Below are 27284 nucleotides of genomic sequence, written 5' to 3' on the forward strand. Positions count from 1 at the left end.
CTAAACGCCAAGTCCCACCTAGGTGGAGCCAAGACTATCACGTCCCAGCAAGGGAGTGCAGCAGGTCCCAAAGACACTGTGATTGAAAGCAGGCTCACTAGAGATTCACAAAGTGTGAAGCTGAAAACCCACAGTGTCAGCAAAGTAACAATCTTGGTTACTGGTTTACTTTTTTCCACAGACTGAAATAAATGTCTCTATCTTCTTCAAATCAATCAACTTTCATCACCATCCAACGTCTGTACTAAACGAGTGCTCATTATCCTATTCTTTTCACTTTTCTCTGTGTTTAAATCTTTCAGAAACCTTTTTTAAGTTGGGGAGACTTGTATTACCTCTGTGGAGAGCAACTTGGCAATATCTGTCAAAATTACATGTGCATGAACCCTCTAATCTGGCAATTCCACTTCAAAGGCTATACTCACACACGCAAAATTAGATATATATTTTTTTGAAGGACCAGAGGAAGATGCCACTGCCTGCCGTATACACATCTGTTTCTAAATGCATAAAATGGCTCAAAAAGATATACAAGAAGCTGGTATTATTGGATGCCTATGAAAAGGAACTGACTGGTTACACAGTGGAGCGCGAAAGACTTGTGTACTTGTTAAATTTTGAACCGTGTGTCTATAATACCTGTTCAGTGAATTAGGATATATATGCACAATGGAACACTACTCAGAAATAATCAGGAGTGAACTATGGATTCACTCAACAACATGGATGAATCTACCAAATATTATGCTGTGTATACAGAAGCCAGATACAAAAGACCACACACAGTATAATTCCACTTATATGAAACTCCAGAAGGACAAATCTAACCTCTAGTGACAGAAAGAAAATCAGTGGTTTGCTGGGGCTGGGAGTGGGGTGGGGGATCGACTAAACGGGGACGCAAAGGAACTTTTTAAGGTGATGTAAGTGTTCTATATCTTGACTGAGGTGTTCATTACATGGGTGTTTAAATGTGTCAAAATTCCTCAAAATATACATTTAAAATGGGTGCATTTTATTGTATGAAAATTATACCTCAGCGGAGTTGATTTTTCAAAGAGGAAAATACATGCACGTGGGGACTTCCCTGGTGGTCCAGTGGGTTAAGAATTGGTCTTGCAGTGCAGGGGATACCGGTTCGATCCTTGGTCGGGAAACTAAGATCCCACATGCCGCAGGGCAACTTAGCCCGCGTGCCACAACTAGAGAGCCCACGCGCTCTGGAGCCCGCAAGCCACAACTGGAGAGAAGCCCACACACCGCCACAAAGAGCCTGCCTGCTGCAACTAAAACCCGACGCAGCCAAAGATAAATAAACAAATATTTTTTAAAAAAAGAAAATACATGCGTGTGATATAAATAAATAAAGAGTTTTGAAAGCAACAAAAAGCTAGTATTGAGAACCTAATGGTGAAAGCACTTCATAACAAGCCTGGGCACACCCAGAAAGGGGTTAGAAGAATAACTGTAAGAACCCCCGGTCCAATCTGCCTGCCTGCACTCAATTAAGCCCGAGTTAGACTTTCTTCTATCAGTCCAAACAATAATCTTGATAACCAAACACGGACAGAAGCGAATCTGTGAGTTGGCCCCCGCGGGTGACTGCTGCACGTCTGTCAGCAGGCGATCTCTGGCCCAGCAGCTTGAATCAGCAACTGCTCACAAGGGAGGGGTCACCCTTCCCCCCAAGTCACAGTTCCTCAGGCCTGGAAGGAATCTTAGCGGTTCTCCCATGGCAAGGTCCATGCAGGCATCACCACAAGAAGTGGCCCAATTATTCTGAGCAGATTCTTCCCCACTGCCCAAAGCCACATCCCACCTCTCACTGGCACTTGCTGTCCCCCCCAGAGCATGAAGAGCCTGAGCAAATGGCCAAGACAGAGTTCTGCTGTCCCTTCAATGGTCAGAACTGCTGATGCCATCAGGACCCAAGACTCCACCAAGGGAAGCCAGGGAACAACCATAAGGACCATGGGCTCTGCCCAGAATCTGAGACCCAGGGCCGAAATGAGGGCAGCCACGGGCTGTCCCCAGAAGCCAAGATTCCCATCCCTTCCCTCCCATCCCGTTCCTCTCCCCCTGTGAAAACATGTATTATTCCCACTAATAGAAATACATATACTTGTATATACATATGTATGTTTAATTTATATATGTATATATTATATATAAATATATTATTATATTTACTTTATACTAATTATTATGTATTTATATTTTAATGTGTTATATATATTAACCATGTATTTAACTCAAATATATGGTGTATAGATAGATAGATATAGATATACCATCCCTGACCCATGAACATCCCTCTAGCTACTGCTTTCTCTCCCGACTTTTCATCTACTCACCTTAAGAAAATTATCTGGGGATTTCCCCAGTGGTCCAGTGGTTAGGACTCAGAGCTTTCACTGCCATGGCTCAGGCTCAATTCCTGGTCAGGGAACTAAGATCCCGCAAGCAGCGCAGCACAGCCACAAAAAAGAAAAAGAAAATTGTGCTCATTCTCTGCACTCCCTCATCTCCCTCAACTAACTGCAATCTAGCTGCTACACTGCTCTCTCACCCCCATGTCATAAAATAACAATATTTGTAAAAATGTTCATAGTGGGGCAATACAAACGTAGGGGATTCAGAGGTACAAACTATTATGTACAAAATAAGCTACAAGGATGTATTGTACAACACACAGAATATAACCAGTATTTTATAATAACTATAAGTGGAGTACAAATTTAAAAATTGTGAATCACTTTACTGTACACCTGTAACTTATATAGTAGTGTACATCAACTACACTTCAATTAAAATAATAATATAAATAAATAAACATTAAAATAACAATAATTTTTAAATGTTCATATCAGCTTCATTGTGATCTCTAAAAACTGTATACAGCTCAGGTTTCTAACAATAGGAGAATGGATAAACTGTGTTACAGCCAAACAATGAAATACTACTCAGCAATAAAAATGAACAAACTACTGATACACATACCCACAAAACATGAATGAATCTCAAGATCATTTTGCTGAATGAAAGAATAATTACCCAAAGGAATACACCTGGAAAGAATTTCTAGAACAGGCAAAACTAGTTCATGGGGGAAAACATCAAAAGAGTTGCCTCGGGGCTTCCCTGGTGGCGCAGTGGTTGAGAGTCCGCCTGCCGATGCAGGGGACACAGGTTCGTGCCCCGGTCCAGGAAGATCCCACATGCCGCGGAGCGGCTGGGCCTGTGAGCCATGGCTGCTGAGCCTGTGCGTCCAGAGCCTGTGCTCCGCAACGGGAGAGGCCACAACAGTGAGAGGCCCGCGTACCGCAAAAATAAAAAAAAAAAAAAAAGAGTTGCCTCTGGGCAGGTACAGGGACTGACTGGGAAGGGGCAGGAGGGAACTTCCTGCAGAGATGATGATGCTCTATATGTTGATATGGATTTGCATTACACAGGTGTGCACATTAGTCAAAACTCATGGATGGTAGAGTTAATACTGGCTCATTTGTATCTAGGGGGGAAAAAGAACCATAAATAAATATTTAACTCTAGCTAATAATATGCATGCTGAACTGTTTAGGGATGAAGTATACTGATGTCTGCAACTTATTTTGAAACGTATCAAAATACAAGATGAATAGATGGATGACTAGAAGGATGGGTAATGGATAGATACAGAATAAAGCAAATATAGCAAAATGACAATTGTAGAATCTGGGTGGATAGGATGTATATGCATTATGTTTGAAGATTTTCATAATGAAGTGATGGGGGTAGGAGATCTTTATCAATAACTTCCTAAAGGCTACACTAAATGGAACCAGAGAAAGCTGGGTTCAAATCTTAACAAAGCCATTTCCTACCTGTCTGATCTAGGACAAGACTTAAACTTGCCAAGTTTCAATATCGTAATGCATAAATAGAAGTTGATAAATAACGTCTGTGTCACACAGTTCTTGTGAGAATGATATGAGAGAACATACACAAAGGGCCTGGAAAGGTTCATTGTGACCTGAAGCTATTTAAAAAGAAGAGTCTTCCATTACAAACTCACAGAAACTCTAGATTTTAAAATAACTAATAAAAAAAGATCCATTTTTTTCAACTTCTTGCTCTCAAGAAAGAAAAATCCCTAGACACCAGAAATATAGAGGGAACTGAAAGCCAGAAGAGTAGCACATGAGAAAACATTGAAGAAGTCCTAGATAAGGGGCGGTGGGCTTACAGACTACAAAATATCTCTGAAGGTGGAGTGCTTCAGTTCTAACCTTCTTACAGGTACAAGAGACAGAGCTTTGAGATCACTCAAGTTAAATTAGGAGTTAGAATCCTACAGAAGGTCAGGACTTTTGAAGAGCTGCACCCTAAGCAAAAAGAAGGTTAGAAAATCTTCCCCACCAACCCAGAGACGTAGCAATAAAGCTTGTCTCTTCCTGATCTCTCCACGTGATGGTTTAGAGTTGAACTTATACCACCCACATTGTACAGCAATCCCAAGTCAAAATATTAACAAATAAATAAAACATAGATCCCAAGCTGCTGATGCCTCCAGGGCACCTGGCAAAACCAAAATAAAACCTCTCTGTGGGGTCATTCCTACAACTCAGGCAGTACACGATTCCCACTGGGAAGGAAATCACCAGTGAAAATGGCAGACCATACAAAGAAAAGTTTACCATGAGCAAGTTTTCAGACACAACAAACAGGATAAATGGCATCCCAAGAGCTTCCGATAGACAAACATTCTGAAAGACTATAAAATAAGTATGTTTGAAATAATAAAAGAGAAAAAGATAACAGAAACCATAATGAAATACCAGGCATTTTTTTAAAGAACCAAACAAAACTTTTAGAAATGAAAAAATATAGTCATCAAAATTAAATTTGAAAAAAAAAAAACCTAAAATTTTAATGGATGAGTAAAATCTCTTTTCAGGAGCTGAAAAGAAAATTACTGAATTGGAAAATAGCTATGAGGAGATCACCCATAATATTGTACAGAGAGATAAAGCAACAGAAAGCATGAATGATAATTAAGGGAAAAAGAAAACAGAATGAGAAGGTCCAACAAATTTGTAATGGGAAAGAATAAAAAGAATAGGGAAAAGGTAATATTAAAAGATATAACAGGGACTTCCCTGGTGGTGCAGTGGTTAAGAATCTGCCTGCCAATGCAGGGGACATGGGTTCACTCCCTGGCCCGGGAAGACGCCACATGCTGCAGAGCAACTAAGCCCATGCGCCACAACTACTGAAGCCCACGCACCTAGAGCCCGTGCTCTGCAACAAGAGAAGCCACCTCAAAGAGAAGCCTATGCACCACAACGAAGAGTAGCCCCTGCTCGCCACAACTAGAGAAAGCCCATGTGCAGCAACAAAGACCCAACGCAGCCAAAAACTTAAATAAATTTTTTTTTAAAAAGATGTAACAGCCAGGAATTCTCAAAATTGATGAAAAATATGAATCTTCATAAGGAAGAATCACTCCAGTCCCCAAGCAGAATATATAAAACTAATTCCACGCCAAGACATATCATATTAAAATTGCAAAACATCAAAGTAAAATCTTAAAAGCAACTAGAGAGACTAGACACATTACCTACAAAGGAACAATTAGGCTCACCTCAGACTTCTCAACAGACACCACAGATGCCAGAAAGTAATAGAATATTCCAAGTATCTCCCATGTGCCGAGGAAAAATAACTGTCACCTTTGATGTTCTATATCCAATGATATTAACATTTAAGAGGGAAAATGAAATTCTTAAATTTCATCAAGACTTACTACACACAAACTTTCGGTGAAAGCACTATGAAACCATATGCTGGACTTCCCTGGTGGTACAGTGGTTAGAAATCCTCCTGCCAATGCAGAGAACATGGGTTCGAACCCTGGTCCAGGAGGATCCCACATGCCACGGAGCAACTAAGCCTGTGCGCCGCAACTACTGAGCCTGTGCTCTATAGCCCATGAGCCACAACTACTGAACCCACATGCCATAACTACTGAGGCCCGTGTGCTTAGAGCCCATGCTCTGGAATAAAGAGAAGCCACCGCAATGAGAAGCCCGTGCACAGCAACGAAGAGTAACCCCCGCTTGCCGGAATTAGAGAATGCCCACGCGCACCAACGAAGACCCAAGGCAGCCAAAAATAAATAAATGCATAAATAAATTTATTTTTTAAAAAAGAAAGAAACTATATGCTTCAGGAAGAAGGAAATTAAACTCAAAAGGAAGAAATGGGTGAGCAAAGAAAACGTAAACATGTAAGTGACTCTAAACAAGCATTAACTGTAAAAATACACAGATAAGTGACAAAGCCTTAGCACATAAGTGCTTAACTAATGTTTATTGGTTGGTGAGTCTTGATTGCATGCACCTCTTCTGAGACATAATTCTGCATATGTTTTGGGCACAAACTCAGAAGCACTTCAGCTTATGGCTGTCATATCCTATTCACTTCCTCATTCCAGGAATGTTTTATCCCTTCATAATTTAAGTGCAACTCTGTATTTATTATTTTATCTTTTTAATTTTTTCCATATTTTGTTGGTGAGGGAGGGAATTCCAGTTTGATTTCAGTATACCATTTTGAAACTCCACTCAATAAGTATTTATTGAACTGGAAAAACTATTCCCACCCCTCTGGTAGTTCACCCAACAAGAACAATCCTCACTGCCTGCCAAACTCCAGAGTAGTTAGATTCTTACCTGGCGACTCAGGGCTCCAAGTACAGATCTTTATCGACTTACAATGGGGTTACCTCCCAATAAACCCATCGTAAGTTGAAATTTTCATAAGCCGAAAATGCATTTAATATACCTAATCTACCAAACATCACAGCTTAGCCTAGTCTACCTTAAACACACTCAGAAGACTTAAATTAGCCTACAGTTGGGCAAAATCATCTAACACAAAGCCTATTTTATAAAAAAGGGTTGAACATCTCATGTAATTTATTGAATACTGTACTGAAAGTGAAAACTAGAATGGCTGTATGGGTACAGAATGGTTGTAAGTGTATCAGTTGTTTAATCTCATGGTAGCTAACTGGGAGCTACAGCTTGCTGCCACTGCCCAGCATCATAAGAGTATTGTATCACCAGGAAAAGATCAAAATTCAAAATTCAGTTTGTACTGAATTTGCATCACTTTCACACCATCATAAAGTCAAAAAATCAGAAGTCAGGGACCACCTGTATGTGTTCCGTCAGCCAAAACAACGCCTGTGAAGTCACACAGTGTCACTTCCGCCATACCATACTGGCCAAGGTAGTCACACGAACACCCAGACTCAAGGGGAGGAGACATAGACCCTACCCCTTAAAAAGAGGAATGCCACAAAATTTGGAGGCCATATTCTAAAACCGTCACCTGCAGCTGCAACACAGCTGAAATTCAGGGCAACTAAAAGTGGGAAGTAAAGAACAAGTAACGACGGGATCTGTAAGTTACTGGGCACATAGTGTGTTCCAGACACTTCCATATTTCACTTACCTTTACACAGAAACTGTGAGATAAATAGGACTGCTACTCCCCATCTTACAGAGGAGGAAGCTGCCCTCACAGGGTCAGCGTGAATGCCCAAGGCCATACAGCTAAAGAGTGGCCAGATTCAAGTCCAGGGTAGCCACACCACAAGGCCATGCTTCTACCCACTCTGCTGTACTAATTCTCAAAGTGACTGAGCAGGGATAACGTACTCTAGTCCTCCCTCACTGAGGCTGCCTGTGAGGAATTTGAGCTTGGAGCCAGCCATCAGGGGAGGGAGGTGGCACCCCAGAGCAGGGGCTTCCTGTATAAACAGGAGGCGCATGGGAAGCGGCACTGTGGTGCAGGGACAATGGGCAGTGAGCAGGCAGGGCCTCCTGTCTCCGGTGGGCGCTCAGGGCTGCGGGCGGCCGGGCAGGAACAGCTGGGGCCCTGACTCCCTGACGCCTGGCCCAGGAGAGGAACTGCCCCTCTCATGGCTTTCCCAGGAGGAAGTTCCCCACTGATTCTCGGGAAGCCCTTCCCATCCCAGGCCTCGGCTGTGCCTAGACCTCCTCTTTCTTCTTCAGGAGCATGTTGTCTTTAGGGCTAATCTAGGATACAAGCCTCCTCTGAAGTCCCCGTGGCCTGGAGGCTTGGAGGGTGTGGGCAAGCCAGGCCAGGCTCAGATGCCAATCTAGGAGGCAGCCACCTCTGAAACATGCGCTAAGGAAAGCAATTAAAAAAAAAAAAAAAACTTGGAATATGGAAAGCAAAAAGACCTGACTCCACATCCCAGCTACAGTTCTAACAGCTGTGTGACCTTGGGCAAGACACTTAACCTCTCTGAGCCACAGTTTCCTCACTTGTCAAGGGGTGGGGGAATAATATCTGCCTGAAAAGAGTTGTTTGCAGATTAAATGCGATAATTTGTGTAAAGTTACCAACACCTGTAAGAGCTGCATAAACAGTATCCACGAGTATTTAAAGCACATAAGAGGCCCCCTCCCCAACCTTTGTCCCACAACCAGTCTACTGTAGCATCTAAATTTTCATCATCAGAGAGACTGTGTCACCACTAAAATACCAATCACCCCATAAGGGGCAAGGCACCCCAGGCGTAGGAAGCCAGAGAAGGTGGGTTTGAGGGAGGGTCCTCACCAGGGCCTTCCCAAGGCTCCCATGACACCACACACTCTTCGTCACCCCCACTTCTCTGTCTACTCCCGCTCAGTCATTTTACTGGCTCCCCAACTCTACCCATCTCTTTTCTTTAACACCCTTCTCTCTCTCTCTCAATCTCTCTCTCTCAATCTCTCTCTCTCCACACCCTCCTTGGGTGAATTCATCCTGTCCCATCTATAGGTTAGTGACTCCCAAACCTCTCTCAGGAGGCCAGATTCGCACATCCAACTGCCTCCCAGACACCTCCACCTGAACGCCCGTCGGGCACCTCAAATGCAGCATGTGCCTCACAGATAATCATCTCACCCACCTGTGGGCCCTTCCGGCCATCCTCCTGCTCCTTCCTTGGCGCAGGCCCATCACCCCTCACCTGTGTGCTTCACCCTTCGCACCTCCGGCCATCCTCCACTCTGCAGCCAGGATCAGCTTCCTAACATGCAAACCTTCCCTTTCACTCCCATTTGACAGCCAAACGGCCTCAGGATAAAGTCCACGTCCCTCAGGGAGGCATCCTTGGCCCTCAGTGATGTGACTTTGTCAACCTGTGCGGCTTCATGGCCCACTACCCGCCACCCCTCCCCCACACTGGACACTGCCAAACCCAGACACTGGTGGTCCCCTGAGAGCACCATTGCCTCCCTCAGCTCTGGCCTTTACACACATGCTTATTCTTACTGGAATGCCTTCCCTACATCTCCCCTCAAGACTTAGCCCCAGCGAGAAGACTTCCTCCACCTCCCCCCATCACCGTACTTATCATATTATATTGCATTTGTCTGTTTACCTACTCAACTCACCACTAAACTGCACTTCCCCAAGGTCAAGAACAAGGCCTTCCTCCCCAGATCCCCAGGCCCAGCACAGGGCCAGTATAGACCCAGTGTCTGGATGTGTTCATCTGAATGCAAGAATGAATGAATGACAAATTCTGCCAACCAGGGAGTGCCACCTAAAGGTAGTCCTTAGGGGGGCAGCCAGTCGCAAGCAAACCCACATATGCAATAGAAGCTTGCTCCTCCCTGATGGCTCACGTAATTTAAAGTTTGCAAACAATTTGCCCCACAGTCCCAGAAGCCAAAGAAAATCTGGTGGGATCTTAACAGAAATGCCCTTCCCAGACCTGAAAAATGGAGAAAGCAGCCTGCCATATATAATAGGCATTCGATACGGACAGTTTTTTTAAGACACAAACTGGAGAGAAAAGGGGTGGGGTGGGGCACTGTGTGGGTGCGGGGGTGTGCGCGGCCACGCACACACACACCAGTGAGGACACAGGTGAACAACTATGTGTAATGTGTGGACACACAAAGTGCAGAATGTTTGTGGAACTGTGAGGGCACACTCAGCCTCTGTGATTTGTTCTCGATTTACACTCTTCGGATGAAGGAAGGACCACCCCGTGACAAATAAATAATGTCCCAGAACCTGTGGGCACCCGTTTCTCACAGAACATTAGAGCCAAGGCAGTCCTGGCTGTCCCGAACGAAACGCCAGCCTCCCCACACAGGTGTTCCCTCCATCTGGACTTTACCTTGTCTCCAGGGTCGCCCCTACCTAGAGAATGTCTTAGCTACGCCTTCTTGCGGCCACAGGAAGCTGCAGTCGGTCCCGCCGTCTCGGGGCGTATCTTTTATTCCTCTCCCGGGACGGGGCCTCCGAGGCAGGGCTTAGCAGAGGCGGGAGGTGGCGAGGCCAGCATCTCTGAGGACGTCAAAGAGACATGAAGATGGCGAGGCGGCCGCAGTGCAGGACCCCGGCCGACCCCGCCTCCCTGGGCGAGCGCGTCTGCGCTGAGAGCCGAGGGCCACGTACCACGCCCGGGCGGAGGCCCGGCGCCGGGGGCTCGGGTGCGCTCCCCAGGGGCTTCCTGCACCGCCGCGGGGTAGGATAACACGGTACGGCCCGGCACGGCTCTGAGCCCCACAGCCGGCTGCCGCTTCCGGCGCTACAAAGCGAGGAAGACCCCCACGTCGGGCCAGCCCGACTTCCGACTTCCGGCCCGTTGGACGCACCGTGCACCGTCAACGTCCTACACCCAAGGCACGCGGCGGGCCTGGCACACCCGGAAGCTGCCCTTTCTTTCCTCCGCTTGAGCGTCTGACGATACCGCCGGCAGCCTTTGCCTTCGAGCCCTCCGGGACCCTCTCCCATCCTGAATTCCCTCCTCTTCACCCTGGCACCTCACTATCCGAGAACATAACACGTGCGGACCCCTAACTCTTGTCCTAGAGTTCCTCCCATTCCCAGTTTCTACCTCTCACAGAACTATAATGAAACACTGGAATGATTCATACTAAAGTGTCAGTGACTAATAACATTTGAATGCCTCATCTCTTCCCAGACTGAATCTGCGCCTAAGAGAAAGAAGCGCTAAATGTGGAGTCTCAGACATTCATTCAACGAACATTTTCTGCACTACAGATACGTCAGGCACTAAGAATACAAAGATGATGAGAAAACAGCCCCTGTTCTCAGGGGGTTCACAGTCTAGGAGAAGGAGATAAACAAATTAACAAATAATTTACAGCAGAGGGTAATAATTGCTGAGATAGAAGAAAGCACAGACAACGTGCCGTAGGACCCCAAACACCCAGCCCAGCCTGCTGATGTATCAACAGATTATTGGGCCAGGGAATACCTCCAAGAGGAGATGATCCTTGAGTAGACTTAAAGGATGACCAGCAAGTAACTGAGAAGACACTGATAGGTAAGTCAACTTTACCAAGGCCCACATGACCAAGGATGCACCCCGAGTTTGGGGTGAGAGGAGGGGTGGACAGGAACACAGAGCACCCAAAACACGGACATGCCGAGAAGGCCATACAGCCTGCTGAAGGCAGGAGGCCCTCCTTCTGGCATACCGTAAACACTTCAGAAAACTTTGTTGAATTACAACCAACGCTTGCTGATCTGTTGTGGATCGAGTGTGTGTTGTTTTTCTTCCCAATCAGACTGAAGAGAACTCTTCGTGGGTAGAAAGTAGGTCTTTTCTTATGTCCACCATAACACTTGGCACATACCTTGGCACCTGACAGGTACAAAGGTGAAAGCACTCCTTGATTAAGGCAGTAACATGCTGTCTTCTGGCCCATGCAATGGCATGGCGGGGGGCGGGGGGTGGGGGTGAGAAGGGCAGCTCAGCCTCTCCTGGGGGACGAGACCTTTACCTGCCAGGCCTTCCCAGATTACCCAGCCAGAAATCTCTCCTCTCTTCCTCTTGCCTCCTATGGCACCTGCATCTTGGGCTGGGGAGATGTGTACAGGCTGTGTACTTGTCACCTGGGGCTCCCTGTGAGCAGAAATCACACATTGCTCCTCACTGCATCCCCACACCTGGAACAGCCAATGCACAGAAAAGGGGTTCAACACCTGTGTGAAGAAACAAATTATGTGATTGGGGGGTTTGTGAATTTGTTCATTCATTCTTTTCTTCCTTTCTTCTTTTGGGTGGAAGACACTCCTAATATCTTTCAGGACCCACAAAATCAGCTATTTCCTAAATGACCACTTACAGCCCCATTGTCACTGTCTTTAAACATAAGAAAAATCCATCATTCATCCTGCCTATCCTTCACAGACATTACCTCCGGGCAATCAAATGGTTGATAAGGAGGAGTTTCTTTTATGGAAGAATCTCATTAATTATTGAAGAAGGAATGACAGGATTAGAATAAAACCATTTTGCTAATGAACCCTAATGAATAATGGCTCTGGACAGTGATAATCAATGGCTGCTAAAATCCAAAAGAGGAAAAACTAAACATTAGTGTGTCCTGATTGAACTATGCAACACTATTGGTAAAGTGTTCTTGCCAAAATATCAAACCTGATCTAACCAAGCCTCTAGATCTACCAGCACACAGGAAATACAGAGGACAGAGGAGCATGTTAAAGGATGCCATCAGCAAAATCCAGGCTGTGAGAAGCCTTGTCCTAGAGGATGAGTGGCCCACTATCTTACAGATATAATGCAAGAAGGGAAAAAAAGAGGAGCAATATTTATAGGTTAAGAGACTTAAGAGACATCTAAACCAAATGTAATGTATGGATCTTGTTTGGATCGTGGCTCAAACCAACTGTAAAGTCCTTTTGAGATTATTGAGAAATTTTCAACATTAACTGTGTATTTGATATACCAAAAAATAATCACCCTCGGGCTTCCCTGGTGGTGCAGTGGTTAAGAATCTGCCTGCCAGGACAGGAATAAAGACGCAGATGTACAGAATGGACTTGAGGACACGGGGAGGGGGAAGGATAAGCTGGGACAAAGTGAAAGAGTGGCATGGACATATATACACTACCAAACGTAAAATAGATAGCTAGTGGGAAGCAGCCGCACAGCACAGGGAGATCATCTCGGTGCTTTGTGACCACCTACAGGGGTGAGATAGGGAGGGTGGGAGGGAGATGCAAGAGGGAGGAGATATGGGGATATAGGTATATGTATAACTGATTCACTTTGCTATAAAGCAGAAACTAACACACCACTGTAAAGCAATTATACTCCAATAAAGATGTTTAAAAAAAAAAAGAATCCGCCTGCCAATGCAGGGGACATGGGTTTGATCCCTGGTCCAGGAAGATCCCACATGCCGTGGAGCAACTAAGCCCGTGCGCCACAACTACTGAACCTGCACTCTAGAGCCCGCGAGCCACAACTACTGAAGCCCATGTGCCTAGAGCCCATGCTCTGCAACGAGAGAAGCCACTGCAATGAGAAGCCCGCGCACCACGATGAAGAATAACCTCCGCTTGCCGCAACTAGAGAAAGCCCGTGCGCAGCAACAAAGACCCAACGCAGACAAAAATAAATAAAATAAATAAATAATTTTTTTAAATCACCCTCAATTTTTAGATATGATGATGGTATTGTAGCTATGTTTTTTAAGTGCTTATATTTTAGGAATATGAACTGACATATATACAAATGAAGTAACAGATATGATGCCTGGAATTGACTTCAGAAGAATCTGGTGGAGAAAGGGTGAAGAAATGGGTGGGGATAGAGAGGAAACCAGATGGAGGTTCATTGTACTATTCTCTCTCTTAGTTTATAGGCCTGAAATATGCCACAATAACAGGCTAAAAACAAAGGGATCAAAGACATTATTATTGTTGGTATTATTATCATCATCATCATTACCACTGGGATTTTTTAGTGCTTCCTATGTACCGGACCCAGTGCTAAATACTTTTCACACAGTATCTTATTTAGTCTTCTCCAGAATTCTGTAACCTAGATACTATTATCACTGTTTGCAGATGTAGGAACTGAGGCACAGAGAGGCTGGATAATGGCCCAAAGTCACACAGCAAGTAGATCAAAGAGCCAGGATTTAAGTATAGATCTATTGAAATTCAAGCCCACGTTCTCTCCCACTGTACCATCTCACTCACTGATACTGACTTCCCAGGGCACAGGGATCACTCTCTCTGTTTGACAGATGAAGAAGCTGAGGCTGTGTTCAGCAATAACTAGTAAAGTTGAAGATATCTGAATCCTTTGATACAGCAGTCTCACTTCTTGGTAAACTGTAGGCACATGTGCACTAGCAGACATATACAGGAACGTCCATAGCAGGCCAGTTGGTAACCTTAAAGAATAGGAAATAACCCAACATCCCTCAACAGGAACATGAATAAATAAACCGTGCTGTGTCCATACAATGGAATGGTGCAACCAAGTGAAAATGAATGGAGTTTGTCTTTGTGTATCAACCAGGAGCTTTTCTCAAACATAAGGTTGAATGAAAAAGCAAGCACATGTCTTTCTGCCACAGCAGGATACCATTTATATAAAGTTATGAAACACAAAGCAATACTAAGTATCGCCTAGGAATGGATACCTGTCACACAAGTATTAAAACACCTATGGGAATATTTACCATGGTAATCACCTCAGGTGAGAGGGACAGAGAGGGATCAAGGAAGGATACAGAGGGGTCCTTGACTATATCTGCAAGATTTATTTCATAAAAAGAAATATGTGTGTTAGTGAGACTGTGGAGAAACAGGAATCCCATACACTTTTGGTGGGAGTGTACACTGTTCAATCTATAAGGAGGGTGATTTGGTAACATCTATCAAAGTTACAAATGCATATACCCTTTGACCCATCTCTATACTTCTAGAAATTTTTGTATAGATATATGCACACGCCTACAAAATTAGGTGTATACAAGATTTTACATTACAGTATTAGTTATAAAAGCAAAGGATTGGAAACAAGCTAATGCCATGCAGCTCTAAAAAGTGAAGGCATTGATATGGAAAGATTTCTAAGGTGCAGAACACTGTGCATTAGATGCTGCCATGTGCAAAAAGTGAGGGAGGGCAGGGAAACATATGTGGTATGCTTGCATATGCATAAACTATGTCCAGGAAGATATAGAAGAGACTAGGGTCTCTGGCTGCCTGTGAGAAGGGTGACTTGGGGACAGAAGTGGGAGACTTTTCATTGTAAGCCTTCTGTATATTTTTTTAAACACCTTTATTGGAGTATAATCACTTTACAATGGTGTGTTATTTTCTGCTTTATGTCGAAGTGAATCAGCTATACAAAAATATGGAACACTTCACGAATTTGCGTGTCATCCTTGCGCAGGGGCCATGCTAATCTCCTCTGTATCGTTCCAATTTTAGTAAATGTGCTGCCGAAGCGAGCACCTTCTATATTTTTTAAAATTTTGGTATACGCAAGTATATTGCCTGTTCAAAGAATGACAAAATGTTAAAACTCTGAAGCTCAGGAAGGTTCCATGATCTCCAAGGCTGATGTAAGAACTGGGACAGAGGTCTGTGTTAACCACTCCCCCACGGTGCCTCCCAGACTGTGGTGGGTGTGCATCGGTGACAGTACCGGGCACCAGCACCTCCATTCCACCTGCACTACCTCTGTGGCCTAGAGCAGGCCTTGTATATTTCTCGACCTGAGTTCCCATCATCCACGTGAGGGGGCCCTTCCTGTTCAGACGTGCTACTAGTTCCCATTCCTCAGAAGTGCTGCCTCCGAGCAAAAGACTAGGGCCAGGAGGTACCTGGAACAGAACACACAGGAATCCTGGAAAGCATTCCCACCCAAAGCTCCAAAATCCTGACCACAGTTTCCCCCAACAAAAGCCTGCTTGTACCACCACAGCAGCCTGCCAGCAATTACCCCCAATTACAAACCCAGAGCCCAGCAAGGCCTCAATTAGTCTGAAAAGGAGCCTGAGGAGGGGCCCGGTACGCAGTATAGTGCCCACGTATTGTCTCCACCCACAGGGTAGCACACTCCTCTCAGTGAAGCCCAGGGCCTTGGATACCTGGGGACCATGTCCTCAGGATATGGTCCTGAGGAGAAGGCTGTTGGCTCTCCTTCCCAGAGTGACCATTCCCTGCAAGGCTCAGTCAAGTGCTATGTCCTGAAATGCAGCTCTCTCCCTGCACACACCACACACACCCTTCCCACTTACCACTTTCCCAGGCAAGGTGTGACATTTCCAGGCTATCATCCCCATCAACCCCAGATGAAAGCATCCCTGGGCGAACCTGCAGAGAGAGGGATGCCCCAGGCTGATGCCTTTAAATCACCACTGTTATGGACTTGGCTCAACGTGTTGGGAGGAGGACCAAATGCTCACCTCTTCCCAGGAAAGGATGGTCTCTGAATTCTTCTCAGAAGCATCCAAAAGCAGACTTGTCCCTAATCTTCTTTGCAGGCCTAATCTTCTCTGCAGGTCTAATCTTCTCCTGCAAATTCCCTGAGAGGAACACCGTCAGGTTGCAGAGTCCTGGGTTTGGCAAGCTTTGAGGTTTTCATGAATTGGCCCCCATGCCCGTCTTCTTCACAGTGGGTGCGCATGGCTGTGACAAAGACTGTGTGCATATGTGTGTGTACAGAGATCTCAAGTGGGTGTGACCATGTATGCGGGGAGGACCAGAGGTTATAGGAAATGGGCCTCATAAATAATAGCTTAGATTTGGTCAGACGGAAGGAAGGAGTTCCTGACCTGGAAGCAACAGAGGCACACACTCAGAGGTGAAACTCGGGGTTCCAAAGTCAAACTGCCACTTAGTGGCTGGGGGCCTTCAGCAAGTTACTTAACGTCTGTGAGCCTCAGTTTCTTTATCAAATGGGAATAGCACCAACCCCTCAGCTTACCACTGGACCACCAGGGAATTCAGTTGTCATAAAAACGAAATGAGAGGGCTTCCCTGGTGGCGCGGTGGTTGAGAGTCCGCCTGCCGATGCAGGGGACACGGGTTCGTGTCCTGGTCCGGGAAGATCCCACATGCCGCGGAGCGGCTGGGCCCGTGAGCCATGGCCGCTGAGCCTGCGCATCCGGAGCCTGTGCTCCGCGAAGGGAGAGGCCACAGCAGTGAGAGGCCCGCGTACCGCAAAAAAAAAAAAAAAAAAATTGAAATGAGACACAGCTTTGGGAAAGGTCCCTAGTGTTCTCCTTACTTGCTGCAAGTAATAAATCCTTCCTTCTCTTGAAAAAAAAAAATGAAATGAGAAAATGCATGTAAAATCCCTGGTTCAAAATAAGCATTTAATAAAGGATAGCTATCTTAACCCTTTATAATGATGACAATAATAATAATAGCTGGAGGTACACAGCGGTCTTTAGAGAATGCTTTCTAGAAGGAAAAGGCCTGTTACAGCATGTCTGTCTGTCTGTATAACACTGTAATTTGTTCTTCCACTTTGGAAAACTGGCAATTTCTACTAAAACTAAACAGATGCCTACTCTCCTACGTAGTCATTCACGAGTAATGAAATGCCCTTCACAAAAAGACATGTAGAAAACGTTGACAGTAGCTTTATTTATGATATCCCAAAACCGGAAACAACACAAATGTCCATCACTAGGTGAATGGATAAGCAAATTGTGGAATATTACACGGCAATAATATCTGATACATGCAACAAGATGCATGGATATCAAAAACATATTACGCAGAAGGAACCACAGTAAAAAGAGTACATGTGGTATGCCCCATTTATATGAAGCTCAAAGCACGCCAAGTTCATCTATGGTGACAGAAATCAGAATACCTGTTACCTTTGGGAGTAAGTATGGATGAGGAAATGATAGGAGGGAAACTTCTGACGTGACAGAAACGTTAAAGCTCTGTATCTTGATCAGAGTGGCGGTTACATGTTATATTATATGTAAAAATACATCAAGCTGTACACTTGAGGTGCATATCATTTACCATATGTAAGTTAAACGGCACACACACATACACACACCATTTTGGCGTGATGGAAATCTTCTTCGGAAGCCCAGTAATAGGGAACATAAAACTCAGCCCTTCTCCCTTCCTCTGGACTTCATCTAAGCTAGGCATCTAAAACTGCCCTCCTACATGGACGCTCTTTAGATGGTGCCCATTTTTGGAGAGAAATATGAATGAGAACCACGAGGAAGAGCTCTTTCAGGCATCGCCTCATGGGCCTGCTTAGGCTCCAGACAGCAGGCCTTACCTTGCAAGCTAGCTGCCACAGATGCAGAGGCCTCTCTCTTTCTAGTAAAGTCTGACTGTTTCAGACACATCCTCGCCATGATCAGGGGGTGGGGGAGGGGTGGGGGAACCAGAAAGATGTCCTGTGTCCCTGCCTAAGGTTCAGCAGCACCGCTGTACCACCATAATGAGCAGATAGCCCCAGACGACAGAGGACTCTCAGATCCTGAGCTGGCCCTCTATGGTCCAGCCACTCTTCCCCACCTGCAGTCCCTTTCTTAGAAATTCCAGCTTCATAATAAGGAAAGTGGCATCTCTCAATTCTCTGTGGAGCACAGCCATGTTCCCATTCCACTACAATGCATTAAGCCCACCCTGGTGCAAAGCAGTGAGTGAGAGAAGTGGAGGACACAGTCTCTGCCCATCAAGGCTTACAGTTTGGATGGGGAAAAAGGCAACTTTAAACAAGAATACATCACGCTCTCAAGCATGTGTTTGGGCCTACTGTCAGGGTACTCACTGTTCAGAGCTGAAGAAAATGGCTTTGGGCCATGGGAGTCAGAGCCATAGGATACCAGAGGAAGCTGGCCAGCAACTCCTGCCACCCTAGGCTTCTCTCTCTGAGAGCATTCCAGAGGTCTTTGGAAGGGAGAGGTCCTGACATGGCCCAGGAACCACTCCCTCTGCCTTTTCTTTCTGAATTAGGCTCAACCAGGAAAAAGGTCTGCAACTGCACTGCAGTCTGCCTGCTACAGGGTAGGGCGTACACTCCTTGGGGCAAAGAGGTGCTGATGGACTTGAAGCCCAACACCAGTAAGGTAAGGAGGAACCCAGAACTCTGGCCTGCTGCCTCCCAGCCCAGCCACCCGCAGGCCTGGTGTGTGGGGGCGAGGGGGGGGGGGAATTCAGCAAGATACTTACCAACTGGAAACAGCTCTCAGCTCTGGTCTGTGAGTTCTTCCCCAGAATGGGTAATAGCGTCCTCTCTCCCTCTCTCCCTTAATCTCTCCTCTCTCTCTCTCTCTCTCTCTCTCTCTCTCTCTCTCTCTCTCACCACTTCCCTACTCTTTCTCACTCTCTCTCCCAAGCACATATTTGGGTAAGTGACTCTGCTAATCCTAACCAGGCAGAATAATACCGGCTGGCCTGGGGCCTGGCGCCGTGTGGGTGTGTGCATGGGAGAGAACCGTGCAAACTTCTCTGCAGCCTGTCAGTTCGGGCAGCAAGCACAGCTACAAGACAGAGATGAAGCCTGTGTGAGTGGCCTGTGTGTGTTCAAGTGCATCAGGTATATGTTCTGTACCTGAGCTTCTCAAAAGAACTCTGAACAGCAACCTCGCCATGGTGACGTCCACGTGGCAGCCCAGTCACCCTAACCGCAGGCCAAGGACATCAGAGAATCATCAGCAGGCTTCTGGGAGTCAGACTTGCAGACATGGAGCCAAGAGATCAGTCTTGAGATAGCTGGGTGTGGGAGTGTGTGAAGAGGCTTAGAGTCCCAGCATCAGACTGACAGGTTTTCCACCAAAATGTGCAGGATCTGAACTAGTATATGTGACAGGTGAGTGTGAGAGAGTAGTGGGGGAAAGGAGAACTGGAGGGGATAACGGGGGTTGACTAAGAGAGAGATGGATGGATGGAGGAATGTGACCTGGGTAGAGAGACCTGGAGTCCGTAGGGTGAGGTGGGCCGGGACGGTGCTGACAGCTGTTGAGGTGTGGAGTCGCGCGGGTATGTACTAATCACCACGCGTATTCAAGCTTCCCTTTTCCTGCCGTGGCGCCGCAGAGTTCCCTCTCGCCCCGCAGGAGCGGGGAGCGGTGGGTGTTCGGGGGCCTCCGCCGCCGGCGGCTCGGGGCCAGCTGAGCGGGGCCAGGGAAGCTCCTCTGCCTGCCTCGGGGCCGCCGGGCGGCTCACCTGGCGGGGCCCGGCCTCCAGGCTCCCAAGGCGCGGGCCGCTCCAGCGCTGTTGCAGGATTCCCGGCCGTGCGAAGAGGAGCGCCTCGCTCCATCAGAGCGGAGAGCACAGCTCGCTCCGGCTGTCGGGGCCTCCGCCGCGCGGGGCGGACGCGGGGCCGGCGGCCGCGCTAGGTCGTAGGGTCTCCACGGCGTCGGCCAGCGGTGCTCGGGCTGGAAGACCGGAGCCGCAGCTGCGGGCCGCCGGGAAAGCCGGGCCGGAGAGGCTGGGAGCTCCGCCCGGCCCTTGGACGTGGGCACCGCCCCAAGGTCACTGAGCCGGAGCCCTGCGCGCCGCAACGCCCTGGGGCCCCACACAAGCCTCGGCGCGGTCTGTCTTGCCGGCGGGATCCCGACCTCGCCCAGAAGCAGGGCCCTACCCAGCCTGCCCAAGAGGGCTGAGAAGTAAACCAAGGCGCGCCCCACCGTTTCCTGGAGAGATCGATACCTGGGAGCAGGAACTCCTCTTCCTTCCTACTCAGAAAATCCTTGAGAGCAACCCCTTCCTTTACCCCCAACCCCTACACACACACAGACACAGACACACACACACAGACACAGACACACACACACACACACACACACACACACACACACACACACACACAGAGTCCTTAAAGGCTGAAAAGGGAGCCAAGTTTGGAATTCAGGGAAGTGATGACACACACAACAATGCTGTCACACCTGGCTGCTGCAGGCCAGCAGCGGAAATGCCTGCAAGGGGGAGAGAGGGAGAGGGAGAGAGAGGGGGCGCCAGCCTGGGTGGTCAGAAAAAAACAGAGGAGAGAGCAGCCCCCCACCCCCCAGCTGTATTTTCCCCTGCCAAGGCCCTGGGGGAGGATGGACAGTGAGGTCAATCTGCAGCAGCCCCAAACCCAACTCACACCACTCCCACCCATAGCCTGGGCACTAAGCGGGGTGAGGAAGAAGAAAACACCTTCGCTCTTGCTCAGGAAGCAACCACAGAAGTTTTGAAGAAGAGCTGCTTGCCCCAGTGTATGTTGGAAGCAGTGAAAGAAAACAATCAAGCCACTTGGGACCTTTTCCCTCTTACTGTGGTGCTCAGGCCAGGCTGCCCTGCTGAGCTCTCTGGAGTCATCTTCAAGATGCTGAATTCCAAAGAGCCTGATCACCCTGTCCTCCTTTCCTTTAATCTCAGAATGCAGATCAGGGGCCTGAGTGGGAAGAGGCCGCACATGAGGGTGCGGCCTGTGGATGCTGGGGAAAAGGCCCATAGGCCACCAGTGGCCCTTCAGGCTTCCTCAGAGACTGGGCAGCTTGGGAGGAAGAGGTAGTGACAGGCATTGGGCCAGCCACTCCAGACATGCCAACCACTACACACACCCGCGTGACATCCATTCAGTTCACCTTCTTCCACAAAGTACCCTGGCCCCATCAGCGACAAGGGGTGTGGGGCACGAAGACTCAAAACACCGGCCATCTCTCTCACACTTTATGATTGCAGACTTTTTGTTAAGGCTGAGTTAACTGTTAAAAGACACACCTATTTTGCCAACACTGATTTTCCCTGAGACAACCTCCCTGCATGCAACTGGGTCCCAATCAGACTTCTGCTGAAAGTAGGTGAGAATTCACCCCTCAGCCCTGGAGAAAGATTGAACAAATGTCTTGTCAGGAGAGAGATTTGAACAAGTACCTCCCTTACAGCCTGTTGTTTTTCTTCCTAGGCTGTGATAGATTATATACACCAGCAGCGAGAGAGGCAGGAAGAATTGAGAAAGAAAGAAAAGGGGAAATGGGGAAGGGAAGGAAAGAATAAATAAAGGAGAGAGAGGACAGAGAAAAGAGGAAAAAGAAAGAAGATGCGATATTCATGAGCCACATTTACTCTGCTACATGATACACACATACCATTACATATCTATAAGTATAAATGTGTTTTACCCCATAAATATAAATATCACACCTTGTATATGTGCATACCTGTGTTTCTGCACCAGCACACGCACACCCGGACAGCTGGTATCTCACGTGTCACAAGGACAGACCCTCCCCATGACTTCTATTTGTGATGCGGTGCACATACATATACAGTCCCCCAAAGCCCCACGGCAACATCTGCGCCTGTGTCGGCGCAGGGAGCACAGTGGGGTCTACTTGGTTAAAGGGAGTCTCTGTGTGTTAAAGCACACATCCAACCCGTAGGATTACGACGCGGTTACTAAGTAGGGGTCTGGTCCCTAGGTCCAGGAGCGGCGCAAGGAAGGGTGCAGGGGCTTCAGGCGGAGCCCCCGGGCCCCTCTTCCCAGCGATCTTCTTTCCCGGCTCCGTCCCGGCCCAGTCACTCTGAGAGCGCAAGGGACAGGACAGGCCGAGGTTTCTTCGTTCAGTGACACGCGTTTCTGGGCTGAATTTCCCAAAGCCAACGCGCAGCTCTCTGCACCCCACCCTCGTCCGGCCCCCTCGCCGTCCCGCCCCTCCCCCGGACCGGAGCTAGAAGTTTAGCCCCCAGCCAGCAGCGAAGGGCAGAGCAAAGGAGTCGTTTTCTTTCACCTGGAAGCTGCGAGGAGGCTTGGCGCGCCTCTCCCCGCTAGGGCCCGAGCTCCCAGGGCACGGGCCAAATGCGGACGGACTCCGCCGAGGCCCTCGGCATCTCCCGGCCCAGTCCGCAGAGCGAGCACCGGCAGATTCAAGGGCTTGTGAGAGCGTGAGCGCGGCTGTCCGCCGGGCCCCCTAAGCTCGCTGGGAGGGGGCAGGCTGGTCCGGGCTGTGCGGGGCGTTTACAAAAAGTGACTTGGAGATGAACTCTCCCATGCGCTGCTGGCCGCCCCGCTATAGGGGCGAAGGCGCCTGACGCAAGCGGAACTCGGCGGAGCCCATACGAATCAGAACAGAGCGAGGCTCCTGGCGCACTAGGGACTCCAGGAGGCAGCTCCGCCAGAGACGCGGGTCTTGCCTCGGGAAACCGGAGGGTGGGGGGAGGGGAAGAGCGCAGAAAAGAAAACCCACCGAGGCGGGGACTGGCCTGGGCGGGGAGGGGCGGCGGAGCCGGAGCCCCTCTCTGTTGGGCGGACTGCCCATGGCCAGAGGCTGAGTTCCACTCCCGCCGACCTCTCCCTAGGGGAAGGGAAAGAAGAGAGAGGCGCGAGAGGCCGCCAGCGAGAGCGCGGGCGGCATCCGCAGTCTCCAGAAGTTTGAGACTCGGCCGTGAGCGGACTTGTGCGCCGGGACTCTTTGCCGCGCCAGCGCCAGCGGAAAAGAGCAGGGACTACCCGGCCGCGGCGTGCCGGCTTTGTCATGATGGCTAGCTATCCCGAGCCCGAGGACGCCGCGGGGGCCCTGCTGGCCCCGGAGACCGGCCGCGCAGCCAAGGAGCCCGAGGCGCCGCCGCCGCCGAGCCCGGGCAAGGGTGGCGGCGGCGGCGCCGGGACAGCCCCAGAGAAACCGGACCCGGCGCAGAAGCCCCCATACTCGTACGTGGCGCTCATCGCCATGGCGATCCGTGAGAGCGCCGAGAAGAGGCTCACGCTGTCCGGCATCTACCAGTACATTATCGCCAAGTTCCCGTTCTACGAGAAGAACAAGAAGGGCTGGCAGAATAGCATCCGCCACAACCTCAGCCTCAACGAGTGCTTCATCAAGGTGCCGCGCGAGGGCGGCGGCGAGCGCAAGGGCAACTACTGGACGCTGGACCCGGCCTGCGAGGACATGTTCGAGAAGGGCAACTACCGGCGCCGCCGCCGCATGAAACGACCCTTCAGGCCGCCGCCCGCGCATTTCCAGCCGGGCAAGGGGCTCTTTGGGGCCGGAGGTGCCGCGGGTGGCTGCGGCGTGGCAGGCGCGGGGACCGACGGCTACGGCTACCTGGCGCCCCCCAAGTACCTGCAGTCCGGCTTCCTCAACAACTCGTGGCCGCTGCCGCAGCCGCCCTCGCCCATGCCCTACGCCTCGTGCCAGATGGCGGCGGCCGCGGCGGCGGCGGCCGCAGCAGCGGCGGCCGCAGGCCCGGGCAGCCCAGGCGCGGCCGCTGTGGTCAAGGGGCTGGCGGGCCCGGCTGCCTCGTACGGGCCGTACTCACGCGTGCAGAGCATGGCGCTGCCTCCCGGCGTAGTGAACTCGTACAACGGCCTGGGAGGCCCGCCCGCCGCGCCCCCGCCGCCGCCGCCGCCTCACCCCCACTCACACCCGCACGCACACCATCTGCACGCGGCTGCCGCACCCCCGCCGGCCCCGCCGCACCACGGGGCCGCCGCACCGCCCCCCGGCCAGCTCAGCCCCGCCAGCCCGGCTACTGCCGCGCCCCCGGCGCCCGCGCCCACCAACGCACCCGGCCTGCAGTTCGCCTGCGCCCGGCAGCCCGAGCTCGCCATGATGCATTGCTCTTACTGGGACCACGACAGCAAGACCGGCGCGCTGCACTCGCGCCTCGATCTCTGAAAGGCCAGGGCCCGCCGGCTGCGAGGATGCAGGAACGCGCGACGCCGGCCTTGGACGCAGCCACCGCCGCCAGCCAGACCGCGCGCCCGCTGGGGCCGCCCCCTGAGCCAGCGCCCACGGCCCCTCTGCGCCTCCGCGCTCCCCTCGGCTCCCCTCGCTCCTCTTTGTCTCCGCTTCTCCTCCTGTGCTCGCCTCCCTGCCCTCTATGCCCTTTCGCTCCTCCGGCCTACAGGCCGCCTCTCCACGCGTTTTCTACAGGCCTAGTCTTCTCCGGGCGCCCCAGCGTCCAAGCTGGACACCGGTTGCCAAAATTCACGGCGGAGAGGAAGTGCCCGGGGCCGAGGTGCAGCCGGGCGTCGGCGGCGCAGACCTCCTGGCCTTCTCTCACAGGTCGGTGCGCTCGCGCTCGGCTCTCTCCGTCCGGCTGCCGCGCCATCCTTGGCTAGAAGCGCCGGCCTGGGCGGGCAACGAGACCCGTGCCGACCGAGAAAGGGACGAAAGTGTATTTGCTCCGCGTACCCTCTTGGAGCTGTTCAGAAGCCCCTTGCTGGGGCCCACTGGGCCGGGCGGGGGTTGGGCCGGAGCAGGGAGCCGGGGCCGCCTCGCTCGGCCGCCTGCGCCCGGGTTTACACCGCATCCGGGCTCGGAGAGAGGCTGCGTTTCCCCTGCTCTCCATCCCGGCGCTTCGGGCCCCTTCAGGCCCGGGCGGCTGGCTAATGTTTTGCTAAAAAGATGGGGAGGGCTATTTTAGATGATATCAAAAAATATATTTTTTAAAAGAAAAATCTCACCGGAAAACCGGCGAAGTATTGTGGCCTTGGAGTTTGCTAAAGCAAAACATGAAAATCTTCTCTACAGGAGATTTGAAGTAGAATTCCTGTCGGCCCTTCAAAAAGCTGTGTTCACAGAGGTAGGAGAATATGCCCAGTAACAGACGGTTTCCTCTGCAAATTAGAGGATTTCCCCCCTCAACCTATCTTTTAAAAAAATATCAAAAAATTTCCCCTATCTTCCGATGCAAACCCCCGAGCGCCGGGAGATCACTGCCTGCCTGGCGGAAGCTGCAGGGACAACTCATCCCCTCCCTGATTTTTGTTTTTCAAACGTCTTGCTTCTCCCACCTTGGGCAGGAGAAATGTGAAACCCGGCAGCAGTCGGACCAGGCGGGCTTGTGGCCCCGAGCCTGCTGGCCCAAAACTCTAGACCTGGTTGTTCTGTAGTGTGTCGTTTGGAGGACCAAATTTTTCTAGAAAGAACTAGAGCACTTTTGTTGTTCGTTTGTTGTTGTTTTGTCTTGTCGATTCCCGAATAAATTTTTTTGTTCTTTCTTTTCACACGGACTTATATTATTTACGTCGCGTCTAAGTTTGTTCAGCAGCTAGTTAAAAGAGGGAGATTTTCAGCAAAAAGTTACCCTTTTTCAGATAAACAAGGGTTGAGGGCAGCCGGAGTGGGGGGCCTTTGTGGTTGTCGCTGCTGCTCTGTTTTCCCGGGGATTGTTTGTTTTCTGTGTCATCGCTGGTCTGTTGAGGCTGTTTCACGTCATCGCAGAGACATTATTTGCCGTGGTTCTTTCACAAGGCGTGACTGTACGTAGGATTTGTTCTATTTTTGCATCCATGCAAGTTTGAACTTTACCTCCTCCACAGCCGTGCTAGGTGTATGGGCTGTGTTTTTATTATATTGTCTTCATGCTTTTCAATTTTTCCAGTTAAATCTAACAGCCAGAAGAGTTTATTCCAAATAGATAAAATCCTGGTTGCGGAAATGCTCTGTAAGCTGAAAACCTCTGTACAAACGTAACGAGTGACTGATTGCCTTATTTTTAATGGTCAGAATTCATTTACCTTGAGATACGTGTAAGAGATTTGGCAGTATCAGAGATAGGTGAACATACGGCCTGGCTGTAGAAATGTAATCTTTTCTCTCTCTTTTTCTTTAATGAGACTCTTCGAATAACGAATTCAGACCGGTGCTTCCGCGCAGGCACACGGGAGTTCGACCGGATTACAGGCCGGGGCTGAGAGGAGGATTAGAGGTGGTCAGCTTTCAGTCGTTCGGTGGGATGACAAGTATCAACCAACTCTTGCTGCCACTGCAGCAGCGCAGCTTGAGCTGGACCCCGCTCCCAGCCACGTGTTGCTCACTGCCCCCCACCCAGCCTGTACAGCAGCGGCCACAGGTCCAGGCCGACCAGTAAGCCGGGAGGAGCTGCCCGCGGCAAGGAATGAGCCTGCAGGCCTCCCACTTCAGCCTATACTGGTGGTTACGCCTCGGCAGTGTTAGAGTGGGAGCCCTGTTATGTGTGGTTGGCCCCAAGGGGAAGTGGCTCAGGCTCAGAAATCCCACTTCTTCCTCGGGCATCCCGGGGAGGCTGGAAGGTGGAGGAGGAAGCCGTGCGGGTTCTGAGGAGCATCACCCCGAGACCGGGACTGGAGCCTGCCAGGGCCGGGGGCACCAGAGCAGGCTGCAGATGAGCTTCAGCCCCGGCAGGCGAGAAACCCAAGAGGCTGGTCAGGCTTGGTGTCTGGGTGCTTCTGGCAACCTGTCGCACCTTTGTCTGGCTAAGGTGAGGTGGGGAAAAGAAAGTAGATGGCTGCGTGCTTGCCCGTGCTTTCTGTGATGTGAACGTGTATCTCATTGGTAGTTGTGTAGTCTATGCCTGCTGCAAATGTGTGTGTACAGTGTAAGTCATGTCCTGGTGACAGGGAGAGAGGTGTGTATATCTGTCATTCACCCTCAGAGAGGGCATATATTTTAGGCATTGTAATAATCATATGGCTAATATTCAGGGAATGGTTACTGGGACCACAGCGTGTGTTGCAT

The 27284-nt window shown here is 49.7% G+C and overlaps 1 protein-coding gene, 1 long non-coding RNA gene and 1 other non-coding gene across 3 annotated transcripts; 1 reads left to right on the forward strand and 2 right to left on the reverse strand.

The window, feature by feature from the left end:
* Nucleotides 1-11277: 11277 nt before the first annotated feature.
* On the reverse strand, nt 11278-20076 carry LOC132520422 (uncharacterized). The gene is made up of 3 exons (XR_009540545.1): nt 19027-20076; nt 16110-16185; nt 11278-12024 (listed from the first exon to the last, which is right to left on the reverse strand). It is a non-coding gene; the product is annotated as an uncharacterized LOC132520422 (long non-coding RNA).
* On the reverse strand, nt 15215-15321 carry LOC132521437 (U6 spliceosomal RNA). The gene has a single exon (XR_009540884.1). It is a non-coding gene; the product is annotated as a U6 spliceosomal RNA (small nuclear RNA).
* A 3242-nt stretch (nt 20077-23318) lies between the features above and the next one.
* On the forward strand, nt 23319-24458 carry FOXL2 (forkhead box L2). Its single transcript, XM_060149171.1, has one exon. The coding sequence runs from the start codon at nt 23319-23321 to the stop codon at nt 24456-24458; it is 1140 nt and encodes a 379-aa protein (XP_060005154.1).
* Nucleotides 24459-27284: the final 2826 nt, after the last annotated feature.

The sequence above is a fragment of the Lagenorhynchus albirostris genome, chromosome 5, assembly GCF_949774975.1.
Source record: "Lagenorhynchus albirostris chromosome 5, mLagAlb1.1, whole genome shotgun sequence".
Lineage (NCBI taxonomy): Eukaryota > Metazoa > Chordata > Mammalia > Artiodactyla > Delphinidae > Lagenorhynchus > Lagenorhynchus albirostris.